Genomic DNA, 27,453 nt, shown 5'->3' on the forward strand with positions numbered 1-27,453 from the left:
AGAAGCTCTCGACAGTGGAGATGTGGCATCAATATTCTGTAAGTAGGGTTTCTAGGTAGTCTTAGCATATAATGCTGTCTTTAGAGAATGCTCTTGTGGGTACAAAATGTCACTATCACTCAATTTGAAATAGGCAGTAGCATATTTCTGAAAACTCAATGGGCAGAAGCCAAGCTGGAGCACTGTTTTGTCATAATTTTATAATAATTTTTGAAAGTGGCTTCATGGTTTGCTCACTACTAATGATGTAGCATTTAACATTTGCATGGGATTTTTTTTAAGCTGTTAAATTATTCTGGGATCTCTTACCCACTAGTTCTAATGGCCGCAACACTTGCTCAACATTTGTGATGAATTTTAACTCCAGTTCTTGTACTGCAGAAAATGTAGGCCGCTTAATCACTCCTGCCAAAAAACTAGAAGACACAATTCGCCTGGCGGAATTAGTCATTGAAGTCCTCCAGCAAAATGAAGAGCATCATGCAGAGGTGAGTAACATCTCTGTGCAGTGGACATTGGTATCCCCTAGAGACAAGTCTCCCTGTGGTTTAGAACATATTTTTCCCACATGCCAAGTGTTGTAATGGAGGTGTTGCCATATCCTCTTACATAGTTGGGCTTTCTTGAACATGGTTTGGCCCAGAAGGTTTGAGGAGGTAATTCATCTTCAAGAGTGGGCTGAGTTTTGTCCATTTGGACACCATTTTCTGATGTTTTTAGCCATCAAGAGAACAAGGTAAGTCTAGCCCAGGGGCAATGACTCCCAAATTCATTCTATTCTCACAATGTAGAGTTGGTCCTGGGGTGTGTTTTGGTCTTTTTTGTTGTTGGTGGTGGTGTTTGTGTTGGTCCGTTGTTGTGTGGATACGAGGCAACGTTTTCTAATTTGTCGCTAAGCTTTGCTACTGTACAGTAGACTCTCCATTTGTTTTCTAGTTTACCTCGGGTTCCTAATGCTGTGACAAGATGGATCTTATTCTGTGTTGCTCATCATGTAGGTTTTCCAACATTAACCTCAATTAGTAAAGCTTGTCATCATGTCCAAAAGACCACTTTTGTGGTATTTGCAATGCCACAGAATGCCAGCTCTAACAAAACCCTAAACCTGTGAGGAACTAACTCCATAGGTCTAGCTTGTTGTTAAATCCATTCTGTCCCAACTGCCATATGCCCCAACTCATTTTAAGCTTCAGATTGAACAATGCTCTCTTTGGCATCCTTTTCTTGAATGATGCACTCACTCTCTCTTTTCCTTCACATTTAGATGGGTGGCATTAAAGGCACTCAATAAAAGCAATTTCAACCACCTAAAAAGATAACTCCACCATCTAATGAACATTGATAATACAATTAACTAAAATCTAACATACCATAAATCCACCAGTCCCAACTAATGCCTGATTGCATATTTAAATTTCCTCCCTATTTTTCTACTGTTCATTCATTCTTGGATGATCCTGGCAGGGGAAAGAGGTATGTGACTCAAACTGAATGAAACAAGTCACCTACTGTCATACTTCGTGCATGCCCTCTTAATGCAGTGTTTTCCAATGGGATTTTACCTGGGCGCTCCTTGCTTCGTAACTCTGCCTCCTCCCCCAAAGGAATGTAACAGCACCTTCAGATGGACTGCTTTTGGAATTGGTTTCCCTCCACAGAAGCGTAAATGTGGGGTGGCGATCTGGTCCATGCATGAAGCAATCAGTATATTGAAAAAGGACTGCAGTTACATCCCAACACAACCCTACCTGCCTGGACTCTTTCCTTACTTAGCCTGTCGTATTTACCTGTGTTGGTCTGCACTCACCTTTATTATGCCAGATGAGTAGTGAACTTAGTGACCAGTAGCTAGTTAGAATGGTACTAATCTTCTTATAATACTGTCTGTGTGTGAACCATATATACGGTATTTATATATAGAGAGAGTGGCCAAGAGCGAATATTTTCTCCCAAATCCAGGTGGAAGGCCATGATATTTCCTTATGTTTAAGAGGATGATTCCAAAGAAATATCAAGCTTTGCACAGCTATAAGGAATATACCAGAAAAGTGAATAAAATCTGCAGGGTTTTTTTTTCTTAGCCCTTACCTTGTCCCTCAGGCATGGCCTGCCCAAGGTGACTTTCACTGAGTTTTTTATTATTGCTGTTGTTTGCGGTTTTTTTTCCCCCTGAATGTGAGTAAAGATCTTGCCATATTGTTATTTACTCATGTCATCAAGTGTATTCTTCAAGAGATTGTAGGAGGTTTTCCCAGTTCTTCCTTAGTTTGAGTCAACAAGAAAGCTTTCTCCACCATACCAACCCTCATGGGATAACCAGTATTCTCAGCATTTTATTATGATGGTTCATGAATATTGAGGGAAACTATGAGCCGCACTGAGTTCTAGTTGAGTTGTTTTAAAACTCTACCTGTGGTGTGGGAAAAAAATATGCAATGACATTTCACAAAGTTGTGATCTAAAGAGATTCTAGAGAAAAACCAAACCTTCTGGGAAAAATATGAATTTTGAACATAATTTTTCTGACCCCTAACCATTGTCCAGAACTATCTTGACAGGAATTGTCACAAAATATTTTGCTTTTACTATTAAAAATCACTGTCATAGATAATTCCATGAGAGAACAAAAGGAAATTCACAGATTTGTTTTCAAGACAATAAGATTTGTGCTCAGGAATAATGATGACCTGGGTGTACTTTGGAGATCCAGAAACTGAGTTCACTTATATAAAAAGACAGTTAATAGTACTCACACTTAAGCAAAAACATCCTAGCCAAATTGTAAACCTATATAACTTCATTCAATTTTATTCATTGAGCCTATGCTAGCCTGGTCCTATAAGAGGGCAAGTTCTTGCCCTCAAGGAGCTTATACTCTAGTTAGAGAAATACACAAAGAAATGGTTTAATGTGAGAGCTCCTGCCACAAATGGAGATATATTCTCTCTTTGACTTAATAGATAAGTCCCAGCACGTAGAGGCAAAGTACTAAGAATGTTTATTATTATTATTATTATTATTATTATTATTATTATTATTATTATGAGGATGGTATTATTATTTCAAGGGTATAGTATTGCTAATAATGATAGTGAAAATTAATATATCACTTCCTGTGTGCCAGGCACTGTGCTAAATGCCTTACAATTATTATATCTCATTTGATCTTCACAACAACCCTGGGAGGTAGGTCCTTTTATAATCCCCATTTTACAGTTGAGGAAACTGAAGCAGACAGCAATTAACTGAGTGGGTCAAGATCACAGAGTTCGTAAGTGTCTGAAGTTGTGTTTGAACTCAGGTCTTGCAAACTCCAGGTCCCCTCTATGCATATTTTACCACCTGTCAGGCCTGAGACAGGATCTGAACACAGGGATACCTGACTCCACAGCTAGCATCCTACCCACAATGACACACATAAAAAGATAACTAACATGAGAAGGTCAGCACAGGTGACAAGTTGTATGGGATTTCAGAATGAGGGACAAAAATCCCTTCCAACCGGGGTACAAGTTGGAATGAAGAAGGTAAGATTTGCATGGGATCGTTAATGATGGGTCTATAATGCCAAGTAAGATTGATTGGGAATCTGATTTCTTTGGACCTACCTCACTATGATTATTTTCTGGAAAAGTGTGACTCTAATATGTGAGCAGCGACTTCTCCTGAAAATTAGTAAATTATAACATGCAAATTTCAGCAGTGTAGGGTGACACCAGACCTATAAAAATGCAGCATAAATTTAATGTCTGTCACATCAAATGACCTTTCAAACCATTTTAAGTTCCAAAATAAAGCAATCTCAATGTCCCAGAGAAAATTCAGAGCAGCTGAGCGTGCCCAGCGCTGTATAACTATCTCTACGATAGTATAAGTTTTTTGTCCCATATGTCGTCTCAACGGCCTCCTCATTGGATTGTGCCCTCAGAACCTCAACAGGGAGAAATGTTATAAAAAAATAAACTGTCCTGTACTGTTGCTTTTCTTTTTGCCCAATCTCTTTCTCTCTCTCTATGTATACGTATGTATATGTATATATGTATTTAGTCATACAGGGGTACATATATACATGTGAACGTGTGTGTAAGATATACAATACTTCGTTTGGGGGTGATTGCGCCTATAAAACATGCCTCCTTTTCTTTGAAAATGTTTTTAAAAGCACACAGGTAAGCAGTTGGGAGATAAAATGGCATAGTAATAGCGTGGAAGATGGTTTGAAGAAATATTGGTCTGTTCCAGAGTAGTTCTAACTAACAATGACTTAAAACATTTACAAGAATTGCATTAGCCGGCACCAGCAGTGTAACAGTAACTTTTCAACAACAAGCAAGCATTTATTGAGAACCTACCATATGCCACGGCCACCATCCTAGGCACTGGGGGTACAAAGACAGGCATGAAACAGATTCTGAAATCAAGGACCTTACAATTCCATCATCAAGTGAAAAGCCAGGCTGTTTGCTGAACGAGTCATGTGCCCTCTGTATTTACTGGGATGAAACTGGAATCGGTGTTTCTTTGGGTCACCCTCCCCAACAAAGTTATTTGTGGTTAGAGAGTTCCCAATTCTTTCGGGATGCGCAAATAAATACTTCTCTCTCTCTCCCTCCCCCCACCCCTGTTTTTTCTCTCTGTCTCTCTCTGACTCTGTCTCTCTGACTCTATCTCTGTCTCTGTATGACTCTCTGTCTCTCTGTCTCTCTCTCACTGTCTCTCTCTTTTTGACTCTCTCTCTCTTTCTCTGTCTGTCTCTGGCTGGCTGGCTCTGTCTGTCTCTGTCTGTCTCTATCTCTTTCGGTCTCTGTCTCTTTCTCTTTCTGTCTCTGTCGCTCTCCCTCTGTCTCTCTCTCTGTCTGTCTCTGTCTGTCTCTGTCTCCTCTTTCTCTCTCTGTCTCTCTCTCTCTTTCTGTCTCTCTGTCTCTCTCTTTGACCGTTTCTCTCTGTCTCTGTGTCTGTGTCTGTCTCTGTCGCTCTCTGTCTCCATCTCTGTCTCTGTCTCTCTCTTTTTCTCTTGCTCTCTCTCTCTCTCTCTCACACACACACACACACACACACACACACACACACACACACACTCACACACACACACCAAATATTATTTATATTGGTCCTGAGAGCTTTTATAGTTTAGATTGGTTGATGGATTTTGCTACTTAAAAATATCATCATATTCTAGCCAAGCCTCAATATTAAGGTACATTAGGAAATAAGCTTAAGAAAAGACATGTTGTTAAGAGTATCATTGCTCTGGAACTGTTTGTTCAATAATTAATTAATTGTCAACCATGTTCTGAGCCCTTTACTGAATGTGATCTTAGATGCCACCCCTGGCCCTTGAATTATAATGTAGAACGGAGAGATAGGCAAGACTAAAGCAGATTTGAGCAAAGGGAAGGGAAGGGTGACAAGCATTTATACAATGCTTACTATTTGCCAGACATTATACTAAGTGCCATTTACATTTTCATTTGAGTGGAGAAACACTCTATTCGAAAGGTTTTTCTTTCTTGTCCCTTAGAACAAATGACATCTCACAGGTGCCTTGGTGTCTTTAATTTTTTATAGACTCACATAATCTCAGAATTATAAAGAGCCTCAGAGTTCATTTAGTCCACCTGTATGCCTGCATACCTGAGGGGCAATCCATGCTACTATAGCCCTAAAAAGTGCTCATCTTACCTCCCATTGGAGATCCTCAGTGATGGGCAAACCCAGAACCTCCCAAAGCAGCCCTTTGTTCCATTTTAGGACAGCCACAATTGTTGGACAGTTGTATTGAGGCAAAACCGTCTTTTGGCTTCTATCACATTGTATCATAATGCTAACCAAGAGACTGACCAAAAATCCTGGATAATACTGTGCCTCGATCTTTGAAAGTGTTTTTTGGCTTTTTAAGAGGGCCATGGATATGCGGTCTAACGTAGGGAAGGGGGCAGGTGGAAAATCATCAGCCCTGGGCTGAGGGGTGGGGAACTGGCAACCTTGAGGCCACATGTGGCCCTCTAGGTCCTCAAGTATGGTCCTTTGATTTTGGATTCAGCCAGATGGCTGCACTTAAGGACATAGAGGGTGACATGTGGCCTCGAGGCCATAGGTTCCCCACCCCTAGACCTGGTATTTAGATTGCCTCTTTACAAAAGGGGTGGTGAAGCTTCAAAGGGAAGACTGAGGGTTTTCATCCATGCTGATTATAACCAGGTGTCCAAAGAGGAAGCAGTGAGCCTTGGGGCTCTCATCTCTCTGCACAAGGATCCAGTAAAACCTCATTCATTCAGACCCCCACTAATTTAGAATTTAGGGTAATTCCAATTCCTATGATGTTCCTGCTGAGGCAAGAATTTGAAATGATTCCTTCTTCTGTCAATTGTTAGGACCACACTGGAGAGGAAAAAGAATTTAGTAGATGTTCTTAAGCCAATGTATAAACAAAGAGGAATTGTTTTTGCCATTGTCTTTGTCAATCTGGTAACTGATGATTTTAAGTTGTGTTGTTCAGTCATTTCAGATATGTCTGACTCTTAATGACCCCATTTAGAGTTTTCTTGGCAAACATATTGGAATGGTTTACCATTTCCTTCTCCAGCTCATTTTACACATGAGGAAACTGAGGCAAAAAGGATTAAATGAATTGCCCATGGTCACACAGCTAGTAAGATTTGAATTCAGGTCTTCCTGCCTCCAGGCCCATCACTCTCTCCACTACACCACCTATCTTTCCACTATTGTAAGTGAAATGATATCGAATCAATGAGTCAGTTAAGCAGCAAGCATTTATTAAGAAATTACTTTGTATGATAAGAGGCAACATGGTATGTTAGGTAGAGAGTCAGCCTTGAAACCAGGAAGACCAGAATTCAAGTCATACCTGTAACAAAAACTGGCTATGTGACCCTGGGAAAATCACTTAGCATCCCAGTGTTCGAGCCAGCTCACTAAGACTATAAGTATCAGAGAAGGGGCCAACCTGTACTGGTGGAAGAGGAGTTTCACTCCAGGGAATTCCCTATATCAGTGAAAACATAGGCCAGATCCCTGCCCATATGTGCCAGCACTGTCCTAGGTGCTGAAGATACGAATTCAAAAATGATACCTGTATCATTATGGCATATAAAGATTGACTTCTTAAGAGTTGTATTTGTCCACTTTCTTCACTCATTTTACTTGTCAGTATGATTTAGAATTATACCAGTGTAACAAAAATTCTATTCTTTTAAAATATATTCTAATTTGGGCTTTTGAGTATGGGAACTGGTCCCCTCCATTCTCCTTTCCCATGCCCATTATTATTCTGAACCAATGAGGTTTTACTATGTGTTAAATTGAAACTATAGCTATATATCTCCAGTCAAGCAGACCTTGTAGAATGGTCCATGACTTGATTTTTTTCATTTAATTTGCAAACCAGCCCCATGTTGATAAAGGAGAAGTAAGTAAAATGGAATCTCATGAAAGAAGAAAGGCAGACATTCTGCCTCTTAATGGCTGTTAGAACATTCCCAATAACCAATAGGTCTAAGAAGAGCTTGGCCACTGAACAGCCCGTTTCATTTATGGAATTCTTTTCCATAATCATCTTTCATGTTTCCAGTCTCCTTCCCATCTTCTTTTGGGGTGAATGCTCAAAAGTGTTTCTGATGTAAATACTTTCAGCCACTGGGGGCAGAGGGAGCGGGGAGGCAAGACAATGGGTTATTTTTTTTCTTTTGCTCTATCACTTCCAAGTGAGCCCACGAGGTCCTATGGACATCACCACTCATGCTGCATGCTCCCTTGGCAGAAGTGATTACTAAACACGCATGCATGCCTTCGAAGTACATTCACATCTGGCCATGGCTGATGAGAATGTCACTCCCAGACACCCTGCACAATGATTTCTGAGAATCCACGTGCATGAAAATGAGTTACTTCACTGATATTTTTTGGTTTTCAATGTACATGTGTTTCCAATCCCCAAACCCCCACCCTTAAGAAAAGTAAGTCATAATCTCTCTATGTTTTTCAACTTTAGCTGATTGTTTCTATGGAACAGATAGGAAATTGAAGACACTCCCTCCCCATCCCCACCACAACTACTTAAAGACATTTTAAAGACACAAAATTGAGTGTAAATATTGACAACAGAGGATTTACATGGCTTGGTGTTTACTCTATGTGAAATAATAGAAATAGTTCCTATCAGTGGAGAAATGTGAGTAAATTAGTTTGTGTGACATTGTAGACAAACACTAGACATCCTAGAAGCTTAATTATTTTGAAATTTCAAATTAGCAGAAAACCCATAAACACAGTGAAGAAACTCCCTAATTTTGATACCCACAAACAAGATCTAGCCAAGCACACTGGTCAGTAGCATGACTCAGAATTTGAAGCATTATTGTAAATTGAACAGAAGTTTTATCTGCTATCCTCTCCACCACAACCCCTGCCTGCCCTAATAGTCTTGACCCTCCAAGACATTCCTGAAATAAAGACAGGTGTTGTCTTTGTGCTCTGCTCTGTATATCCAATTGCATTTTTAAAGAAAGCTGTTCTCTTTACAATAAAACTAGTGACCCCTTTGGATGCCCATTTAGACTTGAGCAGCTAAAGGCTTGCACTTGGGGGGCCTTAGGTAAAGATATAGTCTAACGATTTCTCTGCCTATTGTTCTTCTGCCTAACTTCAAGGCCTTTGCATGGTGGTCAGACTTAATGGTGGAGCATGCTGAGACGTTCCTGGCATTATTTGCAGTGGACATGGATGCCGCCTTGGAGGTGCAGCCCCCGGATTCATGGGACAGCTTCCCACTGTTTCAACTGCTCAATGACTTCCTCCGTAGTGATTGTATGTATCATCTTCTGTAATTCTGCTTTCCTAAGTAGATGAGAAGGGAGATGTAGAAGATGGATTATGATAGCCCATTGTTACTAACATCAGCCTTTGCGTAAATGCCTGTGGGTGTTCTCCGACAGAGTAGAAAGCACATTGACTTGAGAGTCTGGGCATCTGGGTTCAAATTCTGCTTCTGATACTTGCTACTGGGACCTTGGGCAAGTTACTTAACCTCCTTGGGTCTCTGTTTCCTCACCTATAAAATGAGGACTAGATGACCAAGAAAGACACTTCCAGTTTCAAATGATTCTATCATCCACAGGTGTCCTTTCCCCTTCCTTAGCATTCAGTTAGAAGGTAACCCTCCCCTAAGAGGCAGACAAAACTAAAGCAAAGCATGAAAAGATGTGGGGAGTGTATGTATATGTGTGAGTATGTATGTTTTTCCCTAAGCAAGGTAACTAATTTTATGGTCGTTACATTTGGTGTTTTTCAGCAAAATATATCTATCTTCAAAATGAAAAGGAACTTCCAGCATTGAAAGCCCTTACTACATTAGTGGGGGGGGGGGTGAGAGATGGAGCTGTACAGGATGTTCCTTCTCCTTGGGAATGTTAGTGGGGAGAGATATGCAGGGAAAACATAAGAAATGGTGTGGGATTTTGTTGTTGTTGTTTTAAAGGAACATGACTGTTTTTCTTTTTCAAAGGGCTACACAAATGGGTAAGATTTTTTAAAAATTCAGTCTTCCTTCCAAACAGATTTAAGGATGAGTTCCAAGGCCGTTCTTATGTTTTGTTTTGTGTGTGTGTTTTTTTTTCCCTTTTCTTTTTGGCTTCCCTATCGGCAGCATGTTTATTGTATGAGACAATGCCTCTGCTCAGAGTCTGTAGGTGGCTAGAATGAAGGCGGGTTCTCATTCCACTTTTACTTGTCTGTTCTAGATAACTTATGCAATGGAAAATTTCACAAACACCTGCAGGACCTGTTTGCCCCACTTGTGGTTAGATATGTCGATCTGATGGAGTCCTCAATTGCACAGTCAATTCACAGGGGCTTTGAACGGGAATCGTGGGAGCCAGTAAAGTAAGGATACCTCCTTTAATACCTCAGAGTTTAGGTACAAATGGATGGAGAGTCATGCAGAGTTCGATTAGCACTATAATTATATGTTATGTTGTCACTCTAACCGGAAGCAAAAGCTTCAGGGTACTTCCATTGCCATGTTCATTTTAGGTTCCTATGGTCCAATGAGCTAGTTTCAAAGGGCTCATGAAATCAAATTATTGCTTGAATTAATTTTACTGTAGATTTGGCCACAAAAGTGAAACTTAAATATTTTCAAAATGTGCTTTAACATCTTATTCTTCTAGAGTGGAAGATCCCTGTCTGGTCCATTGTGACCCACTGGCCCATCTTGAAGGCCAATTTGATTGCAGGTGCAGTCATATATTTCCCTGTCCATGTGTAGCTCTTGGGCATTTGGTGGGGGCAGGGAGAAAGAATGTTGATCAGGTTCAAAGCTCCCAACCTGACCCTCACAAACTAACCTTCTATGGAACTTGGGACCTTGCCATCATTTCCTTTTATGGGTTTGGAACACAAGTAATTTCTGGAGTTGGTTTGGATTTTTTTGCTTCTTATCCTGTTATTCATGGTGGCTGGTATGTTCCAATTTGTTGAGTTAATCTGTGTCAAAATTCTATGGTGGGGCTTCATCTGGATGGTTTTAAGTTTAAGGAGAAGCCTGAGTGGAACACATCAAGCCATTCCAAGCACTTAAGGAACTGAATATTCCCATTCTCCACAAGAGGTCTTTCCCAGGGGGTAGCCTTACCAGCAAGGAACTTTCTCATTTTTGAAAACAAGGTCCTACAAAGCTTCTTGGTGAGATGGACTGAGAATCGAGACAAAATCAACATCTCCATTTCCATCAAGACAACTAGGATGCCCCAGGTCATCTCACTTAAGACAGCCTGGCAGCAGTAACCAGTGTGCAGATACCAAAGGAAAATCTTAGCAAGCTAATGTACTCAGATTTGTAGCTCTCTCTTAATGTAGCCCTGGCTTTTTAAATAGAAGAAAATGGTAGGTTTTGATGACATGGCACTAAATAGCAAATTTTTTTTAAATTAAATCAAATCTTGTTTTGCCTCCAAAAATATCTTCAAAGTGGCAAAGGTTAAGCTTGGTATTATCAACATTTTATAAATAGAACAGAGTAACACATAATCATTCACTTGAGCTTAATTTAGGAGAGGATTACGCCGATGATGCAAATAAATCAATTGTATCCATTAACACTTTTTGGTGGGGGGGGAGGGGGATTGTGACCCTTATGAAGTCCTAAATATCTTGAACCTCTGCTACAGTAAATTTGGAAATTGAAACCTATTTTCTCAGTCCCCTCATTGTAAGTAGAGGTGTTGTTCTTGGATTTTAAGATTTAAGTTTTGAAAAACAGAAATTAGCTCGAGCATCAGACTTCAAGGGTAGCCTGACAATTTAGAAGCAAATGTCACTTACAAACAATAAAATGAGATCTTAGGTAGGAAGTGTAAAACATTTTCTCTTATGAAGATCTGGTTGGTGACTGTCACTGTCTTCTGTAGGCTCCATGCAGCAAGTGGGGGGAGAGGGAGAAACCTGAAAATAACAACTAGAAAAACAAACTGAATTAAGATGATCTGAAGTCATATGATTTGGGTAGTCACAGAAGCTAGACCTCTGATTCATGAACAAAATATGGATGAGAGGGAGCCACTTCATAGCACTGGACAAAATGAAATCCAGTAAACCATTCTCAGAAACATTGGGGTATCTCTAGAAATGTATGTCTAGACAATAGACACCACATGAAGATATTTGATAAGGTGTGTTATTAATCCCTTCTGTGACCATTTGGTACAGAACTTTTAATGGGGATAAATTTTATCCATTTGTTTTGGGGTCTTATTTGGGTGTGGCATTGTTTCATTTTTTTTTGGTTTGTGTGGTGGGCGTGCTTTTCCTCCAGTAAAGAATTTGTATGCCTTTCATTATGCTTATTCTAAAATAAGAAACAAGTGTAAGTCAATAGGTTTGGTTTTCTGAATGTTATTCAACTCATTCATCTAGCTTTCTAACTCTCTTTCTCTCTCCCATGGTTTCTCTACCTTTCCATCTACTTGCCCTTCTCTCTTTGTCTCTGTCTCTTTTTCTTTCTCTCTCTGTCCCTATTTCTGTCTCTCTTCTCTCTGCCTCTCCTATTTTCTTCCTTGCCAGTTTCTGTTTTATGATTGTATATTTTTAACCTCATTCCTTAAAAAAAACCTGGTAAGACATTTATTTCTTATCAGCCTTGTAAAGAGAAGTTCTCTATAATTCTGATATGCAAATGCTAGCAACATATTGATTTCATCATAACACAATAGAGGAGCTTCCTGTCTCTGACATATTTCACAATTCGTACCTGTGGTGGGAAGGGGAATTGAATGAAGTAGTCAATTATTTCCTCCCTCAGAGAATTTCAGGCATCACCCCTTTGAAAAAGTTGCTGAGGAATGAAAGGAACCAGGTAGCCTATGTCTTTATTTAGATTCTCCATGGTTTGGTAACAGGCTATAATATCATGACTTCCCAACCACCAAGAAATTATTCCACACTAGAGATGACCCCCCCAAGAGACTGTAAGTTTCTTGGGGGTAGGATATGTACCTTCTCCAAATGTTTTGTCTCCTCTAGCACAGAGGATAGTACTCTGAACATCATAGATACTTAAGGATGAGTAATTGTTGAATGAGGGGCTGTGTGGAATAGTGGATAGGATGTTAAAAGACCTGTGTTCAAATCTTGCCTCTAACTCTTACTAGCTATGTGACCAAGAGCAAGACACTTAACTTCTCTGATCCTCAGTTTCTACATCTATAAAACCGGGATGTTAGTGACATGTTACCTACCTCTCAAGTTTTGAAAGTGGGGGAGGGGTTGAGGCTCGAATGAAAGGTTGAATAGAAAATATTTTAAATTTCAAAGCACCATTTTTAATGAGACCTAAAACTCAGTATGAAACAGTAGAAGATGTCTTAGATCTGGAGTTAAAGCACTTGGGTTCAAATCCTGACACTGACGTGACCTTGGGTGAGTCACATCGCCTCCTGTGTGACCTTTGTTTGCTCGTCTATAAAATAGGGGCTCAGCCTCTGGGATCCTTTCCAGTTCTACATCTATGATCCCACGATCCCAAGTTCTCATATGTGTAAATCTAGGGATTTGAGGACTTTTCTTTTGCCCTGTTAAGGGGCAGAGTTGCCTGATGATTAAGGCAATGACTTTGGAATCAGGAAATCTGGGTTCAAGTCCTGCCTCATACTTACTAGCCATAGGCAAGTTGCTCCAACTCCCTCATCAAGTCAAGTCAAAAAGTATTTATTAATATCTCTTCCAACTCTAAGGCTCTGTGATTATTCTCTTTGTTTTATGAAGTCCAGGTGGCTTCACATAGCTGATCTCCCTTGCTATTTCCCCCCTAGGTAAGATAGAAGGTCTGTTTTCTGGAGCCCTGTACTAAGGATAGCATAAGGTTTTAGGGTTAAGACCTTAGGAGATCATAGAGTTCTACCCTTTTATTTTACAAATAAGGAAAGTGAGGCAGAGCTGGGACTAGAACGAAAGTATCTCTATTGTCATCCAAGCACTCTTTTCTACTATACCATAAAGTATCTCCAGGAAACTAGAAAACCTCGTTAATAAAGATTCCAGAATCGTGTCTATAATGTGACTCTTTATACCACAGTCACAGTGCACTGAATTTTCCCCTCAAAATGGTCTGTATCCTTGTCAGAGATGTGTGACAACAGGATTAGAGTTTATGTTTTTGAATGTGCTTTTTGCCAAATGGCCCCGAAGTACAAACAATAGCAATCCACTCAGTGAGCATGTATTAAACACCTACCATGTGTCAAGCATGTGCTAAATGCTGAGGACATGAAGGAAAGTAAAAAGCCCCTGTTCTCAGGGAGTTCACAGTCTACAACAGCAACAAAACCAGGTCATTTTACATATCACCTCAAGGAAGTACTTCCCTCAAAATATCACCCCATGAAGTAACCTATAAAAAAGTTTTTATCTACCTCTTAGACAAAGTATTGATTATAGTAACATAAATTGGAATTGACAGTGAAGTACTGCTTAAGAGTTATGCTGTTTCTTACTATTTTGTGACCTTAGGTTTATTCTACCACTTGTATGGGCCTTAGTTTCCCCATCTGTCAAATAAAGATTTTGGACTAGATGCTCTTGAAGGTCTCCTCCAATTCTAAGGCCAAGGATCCTCCATATACATGGCACTCATTTACAGTTGGCACAACCAAGTACACATTCTATCCCAAAATGATGCATAGCGCCAATTCTGCCAAAAGTCACCCATCTGCTGGTGCAGTGTATGTTTTGATCTTGAGGCTAAAACAGAGGACAAATGAATTTCTCAACAAGTTCAGATACACATTGTGTTTCCCTTGACTTTATTCTAAAATGTCTCTCTCACAACCAGCACCTCTACCAATTGGTTTTGAGATGTCACCAGATTTAATCGAAAGTTGGCTCCAGTTCACTTGACCCAGTAGTGTCAAATTAGTCATAACAAAGATACTGAGACAGGTCAATAATCTCATCAGTGTGGATAGTCCCTCCACTGATACAGACTGCAATCCTTCCACATTTTTCTCATCCTGTGGAATCCTTGTCTATGCCTTACTTGGAGTCTTCCTAAGAGGATCCAACAAAAATAGTGGAAGTATTCAGGGCAGAGGACAGCAGGAAAGGCAGTGTGCTGTGCCCAAGCAGCGGCACTAAAGGACATGATGAATGATATGTAATGTCACATATATATATATATGACTTAACTACCATATGACCTGAAGAGAAGGTATGTCAGTGATATAGTGAAAACAACAGAAAATAGATGTATAGAATAAGGGCTTTAAAGGTAACCATGAAAGTGCAAAAGATCCCAGAGAATCCCTCTAGTGAATCAGATCGATATTCCAATGAATTCAATTCCACAATTATTAAGCACCTACTATCCACAAGACACTGAGCTAGGCACTGGGCACATGAAGATAAAATGAATAAAAGTCCCAACATTCCCTCTAGGGGTTTCCATAGTCATCAGGGAGGAGAGACAGAGATATGTTTACACAGAAAAGCAAATCGGAAATAAGTGGAGAAAGAGGGCAACGGGAGTGAAGAGGGCCAGGTAACAGGATGGAGATGAAAGGGCAGCCATGGGAAAACAGGGAAACAAATTAGGAGCTTATTAAAGTAGTGGAAGTGAGAGGTGATAAGGGCCAGAAGGAGGGTGGGATCCTCTTTGGAGAGTTTAAAGAAGAACATGGACAAGGATTATACAGAATGAAAAGGTGTGGGTAAGTTGTGGTATGCACACATGAATGGTGCAAGGCACACATCCATTCCAACTCTGGGCAGAACTGACACAAACCATCCCTCAGTCTCACTACTTGCCTATTCATGTATGTCCTTAATGATGCCTTCTAGGACACTTCCCACGTTGTTGTAGTAATGCTGTAGCCTACCTTCATTTCTCATGCGCCCTCTGAGACTCTTGGAATTTCAGTTCCTCTAATATTGCTGATGTTCCATGACTCACAACCATTGAGCATCACTGAGAGGCTAATGAGGTTTTGGGGGCTTTTTGGTTTTTTGTCTTGTCTTGTTTTGTTTTTAATATGAACATTTAGAGCAGCATCCAGCCTGGGTTCATTGAATATTGAGTCCATTCAATCTTTTCTTCGTATTCAATTCTTATTGGCCAATGCTGCATCTTTCACAGAGGAGGAGGGGGCAGAGAGACAGAGAAAGAGACAGAGAGACAGAGAGAAAGGAAGAAAGAGACAGAGAGAGGAAGAGGAGGGGAAGGGAGAGAGAGGGGGGAAGAGAGAGAAAAGGAAAGGAAGAGAGAGGAAGAGGGGAGAGAGATAGACAGAAGGAAGGGAAGAGGGAGAGAGGAGAGAGAGGGAGAGAAAGAGAGGGGGGAGGCACACAGAGAGACACAGAGAGGTTAAGTGATCTGTCCAAAGGCTCCTAGGTAGTCCGTGCCAGAGGCAAGATTTGAGCCTATATCCTCTGATCTGAGAACTAGAGTTCTTTCCCCTGGGTCACAAGGAAAGAGTATTTGGAGAACATCTTCAGTGCGGGCTTTGTTTTATTTTAGCTTTGAGCTCACCTCTGGTGAGCAGACATTTCCTTGTTTCATGACTCACTTTATCTGGATACTCTTTGAATGGCTGAACAAAGATATGTCTGCTTTGGGGGTAGGGGATGGGTAGAGGGAAGTTAACAAACACTAGCCATGGCACCCTTCTATACCTGTCAGTCACATGACACTGTAAAGATGTGGGTCCTTTGTAGAAAACTACAAAAAAGCAACCTATTCCTTTTCTCTGTCTTGAGCCTGATTACCCTCTGAGCAGACAGGGAAGCACTGACCAGGGTCATCAAATGAGTAAAAATAATGAAAAAAATTTTAAAATGGGGGAAAAAAGGTCTGACAGCTTCTCAGTTACCTTTTTAAAGATGGGAGCAGGGACAGGTCCTTAATATTTTCCATTCATTTGGACTCTTCTTCCCATGGAAATACCCAAAAATATTCTCTCTCTTTAAATTTGTGCCACCTCCCACCAACACCCCCCACCCACTCCCAGCATGGCTATGTGATCAGGTAGAGTCATTCTTCCCAACTCCATCTAATTAAAAGCTATTTCCATTCTCTCAGGGAATAATCAGCACTGTGGTCCGTAACCATCCCTAACTTTTTTCTCAACCTTCTCAGCTCCTAAGACAATTGAAAATTAAATCAATTAAATTTAAGAAGCAATGATTAAGTACTTACTATGTGTGGGGCAGCCTGCTAGGCACTAGAAATTCAGAGACAAAAATTAAACTATTTCTGCCCTCAAGGAGTTGACTTCCACTGGAGGGACAGTGGTAACGTATAAATGGACAAATAAATACAAAAAATAGATACAAAATAATTTGGGGTGGGAATACACTAGTAACCAGGGTAAGGATCCTTAACCTAGGTTCTATGAACTTTTTAAAATATATTTTGATCATTGTATTTCAATACAATTGGTTCCCTAAATAATCCTATGTATTCTATTTTTTGTATTTAAAAACATTCAGAGAAGAGGTCCACAGACTCCAGCAGACTGTCCAATTTGTCCATGGTACAAAAAAAGATTAAGAATTCTTACATTAAGGGAATATGGAAAGGATGTAGTGCCTGAGCCAAGCTTTGAAGGGAGCTAAAGATTCTAAGAGACAGAGAAAAACAATCCAGGCATGGGAGGCAGATGCGTTATTTAAGAAATTTGGAAGTCATCATTTTTGTTAGTTTTCTTTTTTAAAAATTGGGTTTCCATTAAACTACCAAGTTTAAAAACATTTAGAGGGACAAGAAATTTCTGTATGTGAATCTTCATTTCTTGACTCCAGTATAAGTTAAACACTGTGCTTAGAACTGGAGATGAGGTCGGGGAGCAGAAACAAGTAAAAAGATCCAGTCGGTGCCTTCAGGGAAGTTAGGTTCTGAGGAACAAGAGGTTAGCCAAAGCACTAAAAAGAGTTTTAATTTTTAGAAAGCATATACTTGCTACATTATTTACAATGCAAAGATATTCATTGCTGTCTCTCTCTCTCTCTCTCTCTCTCTCTCTCTCTCTCTCTCTCTCTCTCTCTCTCTCTTCCTTGATTAAATGATAGTACACATATCGATAGAAGGAAAAACCGCTTTAAAGTCCTTTTGTGCCTGAACCGACCAAAAAGACCGGATTCTAAGAATGTCATTTATAACAGTTCTCTAGTCCAAGGACAGCATGATGGTAAAATAGAATGAGAATTCAGGCCAGCAAATAAGTATTAAGTTCATATTCCATGCAGAGCCTTGGTCTAGGTGCTGGGTGGGGAGTCAATCAATCACTGAGCATTTATTAAACAGAGTATGGGTTATGCAGTCTGCTAGGCACTACAAATATAAAAGGGATTCAATCTCTGCTCTCAGGGAGCTCCCGTAGTGCTAGAGGGGTAACACATGAACAACAGGTCCATCAATAAGTGCAGGATCCGGACAAATTAACTCAAGGGCACGGGGGAGGGGTACAGGAGTGCACTAGTACTAATAATAGGGGAGCAGAAAAAGTCTCTGGAAGAAGGTGATGCTTGAAGTGAATCTTTCTATGTGGGAGAAGTGAGGAGGGAGAGTGCCTGGGCATAAGGAACAGTCTGTACAAAAAAAACCCCACCAAAACAAAATAAAACAGAAACACAGAGACAGGAGATTAAACTATGTGTCCAGGGACTGGAAGAAAGCCAGTTGGGCTAGGTTGTAAAGTGCATAGAAAATAAAGCAGCCCTAACCTCCCAAAGCTTTTCGTTTTAATAACGTGTCCTTACTCATTTGCCCTGGTATATTCTAAAATCAAGACAATCGTTTGGTATTTTTAACTATCCATGAGAATCATGCATTATCTGGAGATTCCCAATTGTGATAGTAAAGAAGGGTCATGACAGAATTTTTTTTTATATGATAGCTGGAGAACTTTTAAAAATAACAATTTCCAATAATAACAATTTCAACAGATTAAGGCAAGATTAATAACTCACATGTCTATAGCACCTGGCAGTTTTACCAAGTGGTTTCCTCAGAACAGCCCTGTGAGGGAGGTAGTAGAGGGATGTTACCCCCCTTCCACAGATGAGGAAACTGAGAATCAGAGTGAGGAAGAAACTTGCCCATAGTCTAATAGTAGCATTTGACCGTTCAAAAAGAGGACTCCCCTATCTACATGTGTATTAGTAAAATGTTGCGCGTTATTTAGAATTCCTTACTTATTAGGATATGCTATTAATACCCAAATCAAATATTAGTAATGTTATTAATACACTACATTATTTTGCTAAATAAATAAATAATATTTTATCATTTCTAAAAGTCTAGCATCATAATGTGTTGTATAAAGGAAATGGTTCCATGTGAGTACAGCTCAGTATCCCATTCCAAATGTCAGATTTTACTAATACAGTATGTTTTGTTAAAAGGTCTATTTCTGAATTTTAGAATGGAAAACAAAGCTCTTTTCTGACTTGTGCACCGACCATCAAGCTAATCTGTGTAAATTAAGTTGCGTTTGCATACATCTGTACGTTCTTCATTCCTCGCTGCTTTTCATTTACTCAGCACTGACATTTGTAACTTCCCAGGCTACAATCTCCAAAGATTCGCTAATTCCTCCATCATTATGCACTGCGTGCCTCACTTAATGATCACATTCGCTTATATAGGCTGGCACATGTCTCAGTGGAAACGGTAGATGGTTTGGTTACAGAGTAGCGCTTAAGTCCAGGAACCATCAGGGACCAAACAAATAAATTCACCAGTACAACAGGAAAACTCGAAAAATGTCTTCTCTTGTACTCTTAGGATTATGGAGGCCATCTAGGCCACCTCCCTTGTTTTATGGGTAAGGATACTGATGCCCAGGGCAGGAACTAATTTGTCCCAGGTCAAATAGGCAGTGTCAGAGGCAAAATTTGAATCCAGGTCTTCTGACTCCAGAGCTGGTACCATGTGCCTACATTACTATTTTTCTATTGACAAAGCATTCTTCCCCTCAAATCTCAACATGAGGGAGAAAGAGAGAGACTGACAGAGACAGACAGGCAGACAGAGAGACAGAGACAGAAAGATAGAGACAGAGACAGAGACAGACAAAGAACACAGAGACAGAGAATTCCCATTGCCTGTTGGTTTCCCCATAATGGGACTCACAATGGACATAACTGATTCATCTCATTTACTGCAAGCAAAAACTAATGTCTTTTGTGTATGCTGAGACTAAAGCCACACTTGTAATTATAAAATTACAATAAAAACAAATGTCCAGGCATCTAGGAGATCTGCAAATGGACCCAAAGAACCTGTGATAGATGGGAATCTTGCCAAGTCAGCCCAGAGTCAGTCGTGACTCCTTCAGGAGTCCTAGTTTGCAGTTCACAGTCTGTCTAAGGCAGAGCTGGCTTGGCAAGGTACACCATCTTCTTAAGGAGAGCCGAAAAGAGAGCCCCGACTCTTTGCCAAAGGGCTGTCAGCCCTGCCTGAGAGTAAAGGCAGGGCTCTTCTCAGATGCAGCCTTGGCTCTGGCTTTTGCCTGGCTAAATTAGGCACCATAGAAATGTTCTTATAGACTAGATGATTTTGCCAGTCCTGTAGCATTGTATGACATCACTCCATAGCCCTACCCCATCACCCACCCACCCACACATCAAAAGAGAGAGACAGAGAACAAGCGAGACAGCAACACACACACACACACACACACACACACACACACACACACAGACTTCTTCTCTCCTTCTTGTTGGTTCCTCCTTTGACAATAAGAAACCATCCACCAACTGGTCCAGTCTTCTCAGAAGGAACAAACAAACTCTGATCTAACAGTTTAAATCCATTTTGTCTTGCTGTATTTAAGGACTTAGTATTTAAAAAGCACTTCTTTGGAATACTTTACTTTCCACGTCCACATATTCCTATCTATTTTGAGTAGGTTGAAATTAACCCCAGAGAAGACATTTTCATTTTCATTTTGGTCTTTGTAAGATTAAACAAAGGTTAACCATTTTTCTTAATACTTCTTAAAAAAATCTTTTTTCCCATGCTCTGCCCTCACTGCTTCCATAGTTGACTTCGAAGGCAGCAGTTGCAGCTTTCAATTTCTGCCTGTCACCTTTAAGGTCTCCGCCCTCCCCCAAACATTGATGCAGGTGAACAGCATGTTATTATCTGTTGCCTTTGGGCTCAAGAAATGCCCAAGAGAATATTGCCCTGAGTAATTAGTCTGTCTCAAAAGCTAAAAAACTGTTGACGACCTCTTCATGCAAAAAAAAGCAAGAAGATGAAAAGGTTCCTTTCTGAGTTTTTGCCTGACCAATTATTTAATTGGTGATAGGAATTCCCAATGAGGAATGCTTTCTACCAATACAGATTGCCACCTGTTCTGCAAAATGTAACCTTAGACAATTGACTGGAGCTACTAAGAAGTGACTTGTCCAGAATCACCTAGCCAGTAGGTGTCAGTAGTGAGAATTGAACTCAAGTGATCCGCTGTGCAATACTTTCTCCTAAACTGTTTTGACACCCCTACTAATTCCAGAAACTTGTAAATCACCAGCTATGAGGGTCAGGGCTAGTAATAACAGTCCCATCCATCTAAAACAGGATGATTATTTTGCTCTAAAAAGGGCCTTAGAGGAAAGGTCACCTAATCCAACCTCCTCATTTTATAAATAAGAAACTTAAGGGGAATGACTTGCCCAAGGTCATACAGTAAGAGCTACGATTTCAAGCGAGGTCTCCAGACTCCAAAGCCGGCACCTTTTCCACTGCGCTATGCATATCTGGTCCCAATCAGGTTTTAGACCATCATTGTCAAGATTTGGAAACAAAAGCCAATTCCCGAAAGGCGAGGGAAGTATGTGATCATTGTATGTGGGTGTCGATAAGCTCCCTTCCAATTTTGACTCACTTTTTTTTGTCAGTCAATGTTTTTGCCGTCTGCTTCTGAGCGCTAAGCCCCAGGGAAGCTTCCTATACCTGTGGCTCCTTGCTCTCTGATGTGTTGATGTGTGTTGCTCACCCTGTTGTCTTCTTGTCGACTTAACCAATTGAGTTACAATTCTCCCCTGCTTCTGCCACATCTACATTGTCATTGTGATGGTATTTTTTTCTTTCTGTCTGTTTCTTCCACAGGAGTTTAACCAGTACCCTACCCAATGTGAATCTACCTAATGTGAATCTACCCAAAGTACCCAATCTACCAGTTAACATCCCTCTAGGCATCCCACAAATGCCTACTTTTTCGGCACCGTCATGGATGGCTGCTATCTATGATGCTGAGTGTGTATTCAGTCCACATTAGCTCTAATTTAAATTTAAGTGATCTTGGCATGGATATGTATTGTTTATTTCTATGCATCCTATGTAATTTCGAAACAGAGATGGAGACAGATAATTAGACATATTTTGCTGATCATACAGAGACAATATTGTTTATTTCTGGCATGCATGGTGTTTGTAAGGAGTTTTCTATATCTAGCACTAACAATTTGTCTTACGCCCACTGAAAGCTTGGGGAGCTGACTTTTACTTCCAGTCTTTTACAATAGAATTCTGCTTGTTTGTTTTTTAACTGATTCAGGTAATATGAGCACACGGAAGTGTTCATGTGGAAGTTCAAAAGAGAGCTTTCAATGGCTTGGCCCCTAGTCTTGGACCAGTTGCAGTTCCATTATAGTGAACCATTGCCTTCCTGGATGACTTTGTGATTCTTAGGCACTCTAATAACCAGGGAACATGTTTCAGAATGATAATAAGCTCTTCTCAGTATGTCATTCTTGCTAATGGTCTACATTGTTGGAGGGAAGACCCATGCCAGTGATATCCAGAATCACTAAAGTTGTTAGCTAGTAGAGTATTCACAAATGGCTAATAGTTGGTAATGGATACAGAATCTGAGCAGTGAAGAAGTCATCATTTAGATAATCCTGAAATCAAGAAGCATTGCTATTTGGAAGACCTCACTTCACACTCATCTTCCCCAAAAGGATTAGAAATGGTTCTCTTAAAAAAAAAAAAGAAATGGTTCTCTTTGGCACAGGTAATCAGATGAGCAAGCAGTCTTTCTAGAAATTTTTCTAAGTGTATCTTCCAGGTTAGGACATGAATCCTCTCATCTTTTTCCCCCTAGCAAGAAGGAGAACCATTACTCCCAAACTCTACCCCATGGAAATGAAATTAGAACAACATGTGTGATTTAATAAGTGAATAAGGCTTAGCCATTCTATACCCTGCTTTGATCCTCTTTCTTATACCCCTGCTAATTATAGGCCCAATAAGCTTTTCCTTGAAAGAAGAAACTGGCACATTTTCAAAGGGAAGCATTTTAATCAAAGGAATAAAAATGGCTTCCATAGGACAATTAGGTTGTAATATCTCCAATCATATTTATCAAGGTAGCCCTGTACTAGTTTGGGGTTTTTTTGTTTTGTTTTGTTTTGTTTTTAACAGTCCAAGTAAGGAACAAGGCATGTCAGTTATATCTATACTTGGAACCTTTTTTAAAGCCAAACTTTAAGAGAAAAAATTCTATCTGGATGAAATAACAGTGGAATGGTATGATCAATGTGTCTGATTATCTTTAGAAAAACAACTAAAAATCTCCCAAAACTTTTCTTGGAAACAAAACCATGAGAGAAACCCAAGTCATATCCATGCTAAGATGACACTGTTAAAAGTTAGCTTAGGCAGTATCTGTTACAAAAATTAAAAATACTTGAAAGCTTTTATTCCTTCCCTCTGTGCATGCTCTGTGACATTGTTTTTTTGAAAAGATATGAATCAAGACATGATAATAAAGCAGATAATGGTCTCTGTTCAATTAATTAAGGCATGAGTGGGAACACATTTTGGGAACTGCTAAGCAATCAAAATAATTTTGGTGCTATTGCCTTAACATTAACAGTTTATCTCAAAAATAAAAAGAAAATATTCTTTTCCTCATGTCAAAACTTAATAATAAGCTCTTCAAAAGAAAAAAACCCTAGAAGAAATCTTCTGAAACTATGAAACCAGATGGGTGTCAAAATGTTGTTGTAATAAATACCAATCATTGCATTCATATGTACTTAATGATTTAAAACATACAACTATGCAGTTCCAAAACAGGGCTTAGACTAGTCAAAGTTGTGGGGTGTTTTCCAAGCATAGGATGGGGAAAGGCTGAACTTCCACACACAGTTAATTCCTTCATTTAAAAAAAAGGAAAGAGAGAAGGCCTCATTTCACAATCACCCACCAGGAAATGCCTGATTCTATATCTTTTCATGATTCCAGTTTCCTTTGATCACTTTTCATTCTAAGGACATGTTTCCATGTTGCCTTCTCCTTTGTGTCAGAAACCTCTAGTTACTAATTCCCAGCTGGTCTGTCTTTGAGAACTTCCCTTTTGTCAGTCCAGGGCCCAAGGTTTCCCTTGGCATGTTGGGAGTTTGACTCCCTCCCCCTGCAGTAGTCATGTATGCATCAGTTGTATTTCCCTCTGAAGCATTAACTCAATGCAGCTGGCATCTGTCACAATAGAAACACCCACTCTCATCTGTTTCTATAGACGATGTCAGAACAAGTGGTAATGCATGGTGTGTTGGACATCTTATAAATTACTGTGTTAGCATTCGTGGTATGCGAGGAGGGGGGGTGGCATCTCTCAGAGCTCCCACTGTCCTTGCTACAAGAGAGAGGCTGAAGCAGAGAATGGCGAAAAGGTGAAAGGTGGAGCATTTTCTTTGTACCCACTCAATACTCTCCAGGCCCAGGGTTTGCTTCCCCAGGTGAATGTTTTTTAGATGCCATTGTAAAGAACCACATGGAGACTGATGGCTCAGTCAGTACAGGGGAGTGGGTAAAGTCCATGAGCTGGTGGAAGGGCTCAGGTCTTATCACTGGTCCAAAGCATTTGCAAATATCCCATTAGCCACTCCAGCTCCCAGTCCTGAAGTTGCCTTTGCAATAGGCTGGTCTGAGAAAAATCTGAGTCAAAAAAAAAAAAACAGATCTTGGATTCAAGATATGTAAGTGGACCCAAGGTCAATTGATTCACCCTGGCCCCTCAAGAGACAAAGCATGTCCTCGCTCACCACTTGTTAGCACTGTCCTTTACCTGGCAATCTGAAATCTCCAAGAGCCTTCCAGTTTGGAGGGGAGCGGAGGAAATGCATGACGCTCTGAATCTGGATAACTGCATGATGCTGACATGTAGTTATTATTGATCGAGATTTTTCTATCTCAACATGTGGCCTTCATGTGAATCATCACATGTGTTAATGTGGTTATTGAAAGAAGGCTGATTTTTACCATACACCTCTCCCCTAGTCATTCTTCTAAGGCATATGTCATCTTATCTTCTTTTTATTGGTCTGGAATGATTTGATTAACCCAGCTGACTAGGTAAATGTATGGTAAAACTCAAAATCCTGCTGGTGGAAATCCCCCCACCCTGCCACCGTGTTTTGTATGTTAGAACCACTGTTTGCCCCAAGCACAGTTGTTGGCGTGATCGGGTTTCTTTAAGCTGGGAGTACGTGATGACCTTTGCTTTCATTCTGTCCTGCCAGTAATGGATCAGGCACATCTGAAGACCTCTTCTGGAAACTTGATGCTCTACAGACTTTCATTAGGGATCTGCACTGGCCTGAGGAAGAGTTTGGAAAACACCTAGAACAACGCCTAAAACTGATGGCAAGTGATATGATTGAGTCCTGTGTGAAAAGGTAAGCCTGGATGCTTCCACAGCTTGGGTTCAGCCCACTGACCTTATTGGATGATTACTAACAGATTCTGATGAGGTACACTAGGGAGAGAAGATGAATATGGCTACCAGAGAATGACAGCTGGCCTTTGGATCATGCACACAATGCAGTGACACCAGGACAGCAGCTCATTACCCATGAGCTTGACATGGTTACACAGTTAAGTCTAGTCAAGTCAGCAAGCATGTATTAAGTACCTCTCATGTGGCAGGCAAGTCAAAGTTGAGCAACTGCATTTTGCCAGTTGGTAGGTTCTGAAAAACAGCGCTCAAGTAAGTGCTCATCAAGGCAGCATCTCAACAGAGAAAGAAAAAGAAAGAAAGAAAGGCAGGAAGAGAGGGAAGAAAGGAGGAAGGAAGGGAGGGAGGGAGGGATAAAGAAAGAAAGAAAGAAAGAAAGAAAGAAAGAAAGAAAGAAAGAAAGAAAGAAAGAAAGAAAGAAAGAAGGAAAGAAAGAAAAGCAGGGAGGGAGGAAGGGAAAGAGAGAAAGAAAGAAAAAGAGAGAAAGAAAAAAGGAAGGAAGAAAGGGAGGGAGGGAGGGAGGGGAGAAGGAAGGAAGGCAAAGAGAGAGAGGGAAAGAAAGAAAAAAAGGAAGGAAAGAATGAAGTAAGGAAGGAAGGAAGTAGGAAGAAGGAATTCAGGTTAACTAGGTGCTAAGTTCTATTGTTCGTATGTCATTAAAGAATTGTAAGTGTTGTGAGCACAATCTAAATTCAGTCATCTCTTCCCAGTTACAGCTATTCTTGGAAAACATAAAGCCAAATGGATATACCAAAGAGAGAAAATCGTTCATTGAATAAGTATTCTGTTTGCCCGTGAAGCTCCTATTTCATCACTTGAGTACACAATGGACATTATTGTTATGTTAGAGAGAGAAGGAATGGTGCTACCAAAACTTCCATGCCAGTTGTAAAGAAAAGTACTCCTACTTTTTGACCCCTTCTGACCCCTACATCTAAAAGCATGGCAGGTGGAGAAACATCATAAATTAATATCAATTGATCATCATAGCCATAGTGCCAGACCCAATCCCATGCAGTACTTGCAGGGGCCACTCCCGAGTATGAGTACAATATCATTTTTTTAATCTTACTGGAAAAAAATTAGTGAACAATCCCATGTTCCTTAAAATACTATGTACCACAGCAAGTCAGCTGCACTTGTTTGGATAAGGAAGATGGGAGTTTATGTCATCATCTTCTCCTGTTTTGAAGAATAAAAGAAGTTCAAGGCTATGTAACTGAAGGAGAATGAGGGCAGCCTAGGGCAACAGATTACTGCTGTGGCAATACTGATCTGGGAAGCCATTTTGATGCTACTTCAAGGTTCAAGTTTGGGATTCTTTAGGCCATGGTTTCTTCTACCTGTAACAGACTGCAAAACCAACCAATGTATGAGTAACTTCTGTAAACCTCTCCCAATATTTGAAGGCAACCCATTCAATCACACCTCAATGGAACTTTTAAATGCCATGTCCTATATATCCTGTAGCAACCAGAAATACATTTCTCAGATTCCTTTCCTCATGTTTACCAAAAATGTAAAAAGCTTATCCATTAGTGGTTGGCCCTGAACATAAACAGAATGTAAGAACAGCTCCATGGTGTAACCTGACAGTACTGAAAGGTCTTCCTAATTATCTAGCCCAAAAGTTTTATGCCTCCACCAACCAAGATGGCCAAGTGCTCTATAACCATTACAGTCACTCCTCTCCAGAAAAATCCCTGCTGACATTGATGTTACCATGGAAGGATAACCCATCCAGGCATTCACAGTAATCAGGTTCCTTTTAATAGACATATGGGAGAGGAGAGAAGGGCAAAAATAAGAACACCTTGAAGGAAGACTGGACGCAGCAAATGACCTGTTGGCATTGGGAAAGGCTGAAAGGGTTGAAAGCAGAGCTGTGGTCAGGAATGAGATTTGTTCATTTGGCTTTGTTAGCCCTGAGTATGTGATTCCTCCCAATGCAAATGTTCAAACTCAAGTATTAGAATTAATAATTGAGAAAATAAACTCAGGAATCTCTAAGAGATACCTTGAGCCATGCAAAGTTACATGAAAGTGTTATCAAATCATATATTTTAGCCTCAAGATTCACAACATGGAGTCCATGGACCAAGAACTAGTCTGTTTCCTGAGACATATAATGAACAAATATACCAGTTGTGGAATATTAAAGCAGTAAAGAAAAGATGTCTAGGAATGTCTAGGTTTTATT

The 27,453-nt window shown here is 40.2% G+C and overlaps 1 protein-coding gene across 1 annotated transcript in view; it reads left to right on the forward strand.

The window, feature by feature from the left end:
* Window positions 1-27,453, forward strand: part of CADPS (calcium dependent secretion activator) — a 575,524-nt gene that overhangs the window by 454,767 nt on the left and 93,304 nt on the right. The window contains exons 20-25 of the mRNA XM_036738381.1: window positions 382-488; window positions 1,465-1,473; window positions 8,670-8,826; window positions 9,759-9,900; window positions 21,620-21,766; window positions 25,039-25,194. Coding sequence (XP_036594276.1) covers window positions 382-488; window positions 1,465-1,473; window positions 8,670-8,826; window positions 9,759-9,900; window positions 21,620-21,766; window positions 25,039-25,194 — 718 coding nt within the window. The remainder of the gene's footprint in view (window positions 1-381; window positions 489-1,464; window positions 1,474-8,669; window positions 8,827-9,758; window positions 9,901-21,619; window positions 21,767-25,038; window positions 25,195-27,453) is intronic.

The sequence above is a fragment of the Trichosurus vulpecula genome, chromosome 9, assembly GCF_011100635.1.
Source record: "Trichosurus vulpecula isolate mTriVul1 chromosome 9, mTriVul1.pri, whole genome shotgun sequence".
Taxonomy (NCBI): domain Eukaryota; kingdom Metazoa; phylum Chordata; class Mammalia; order Diprotodontia; family Phalangeridae; genus Trichosurus; species Trichosurus vulpecula.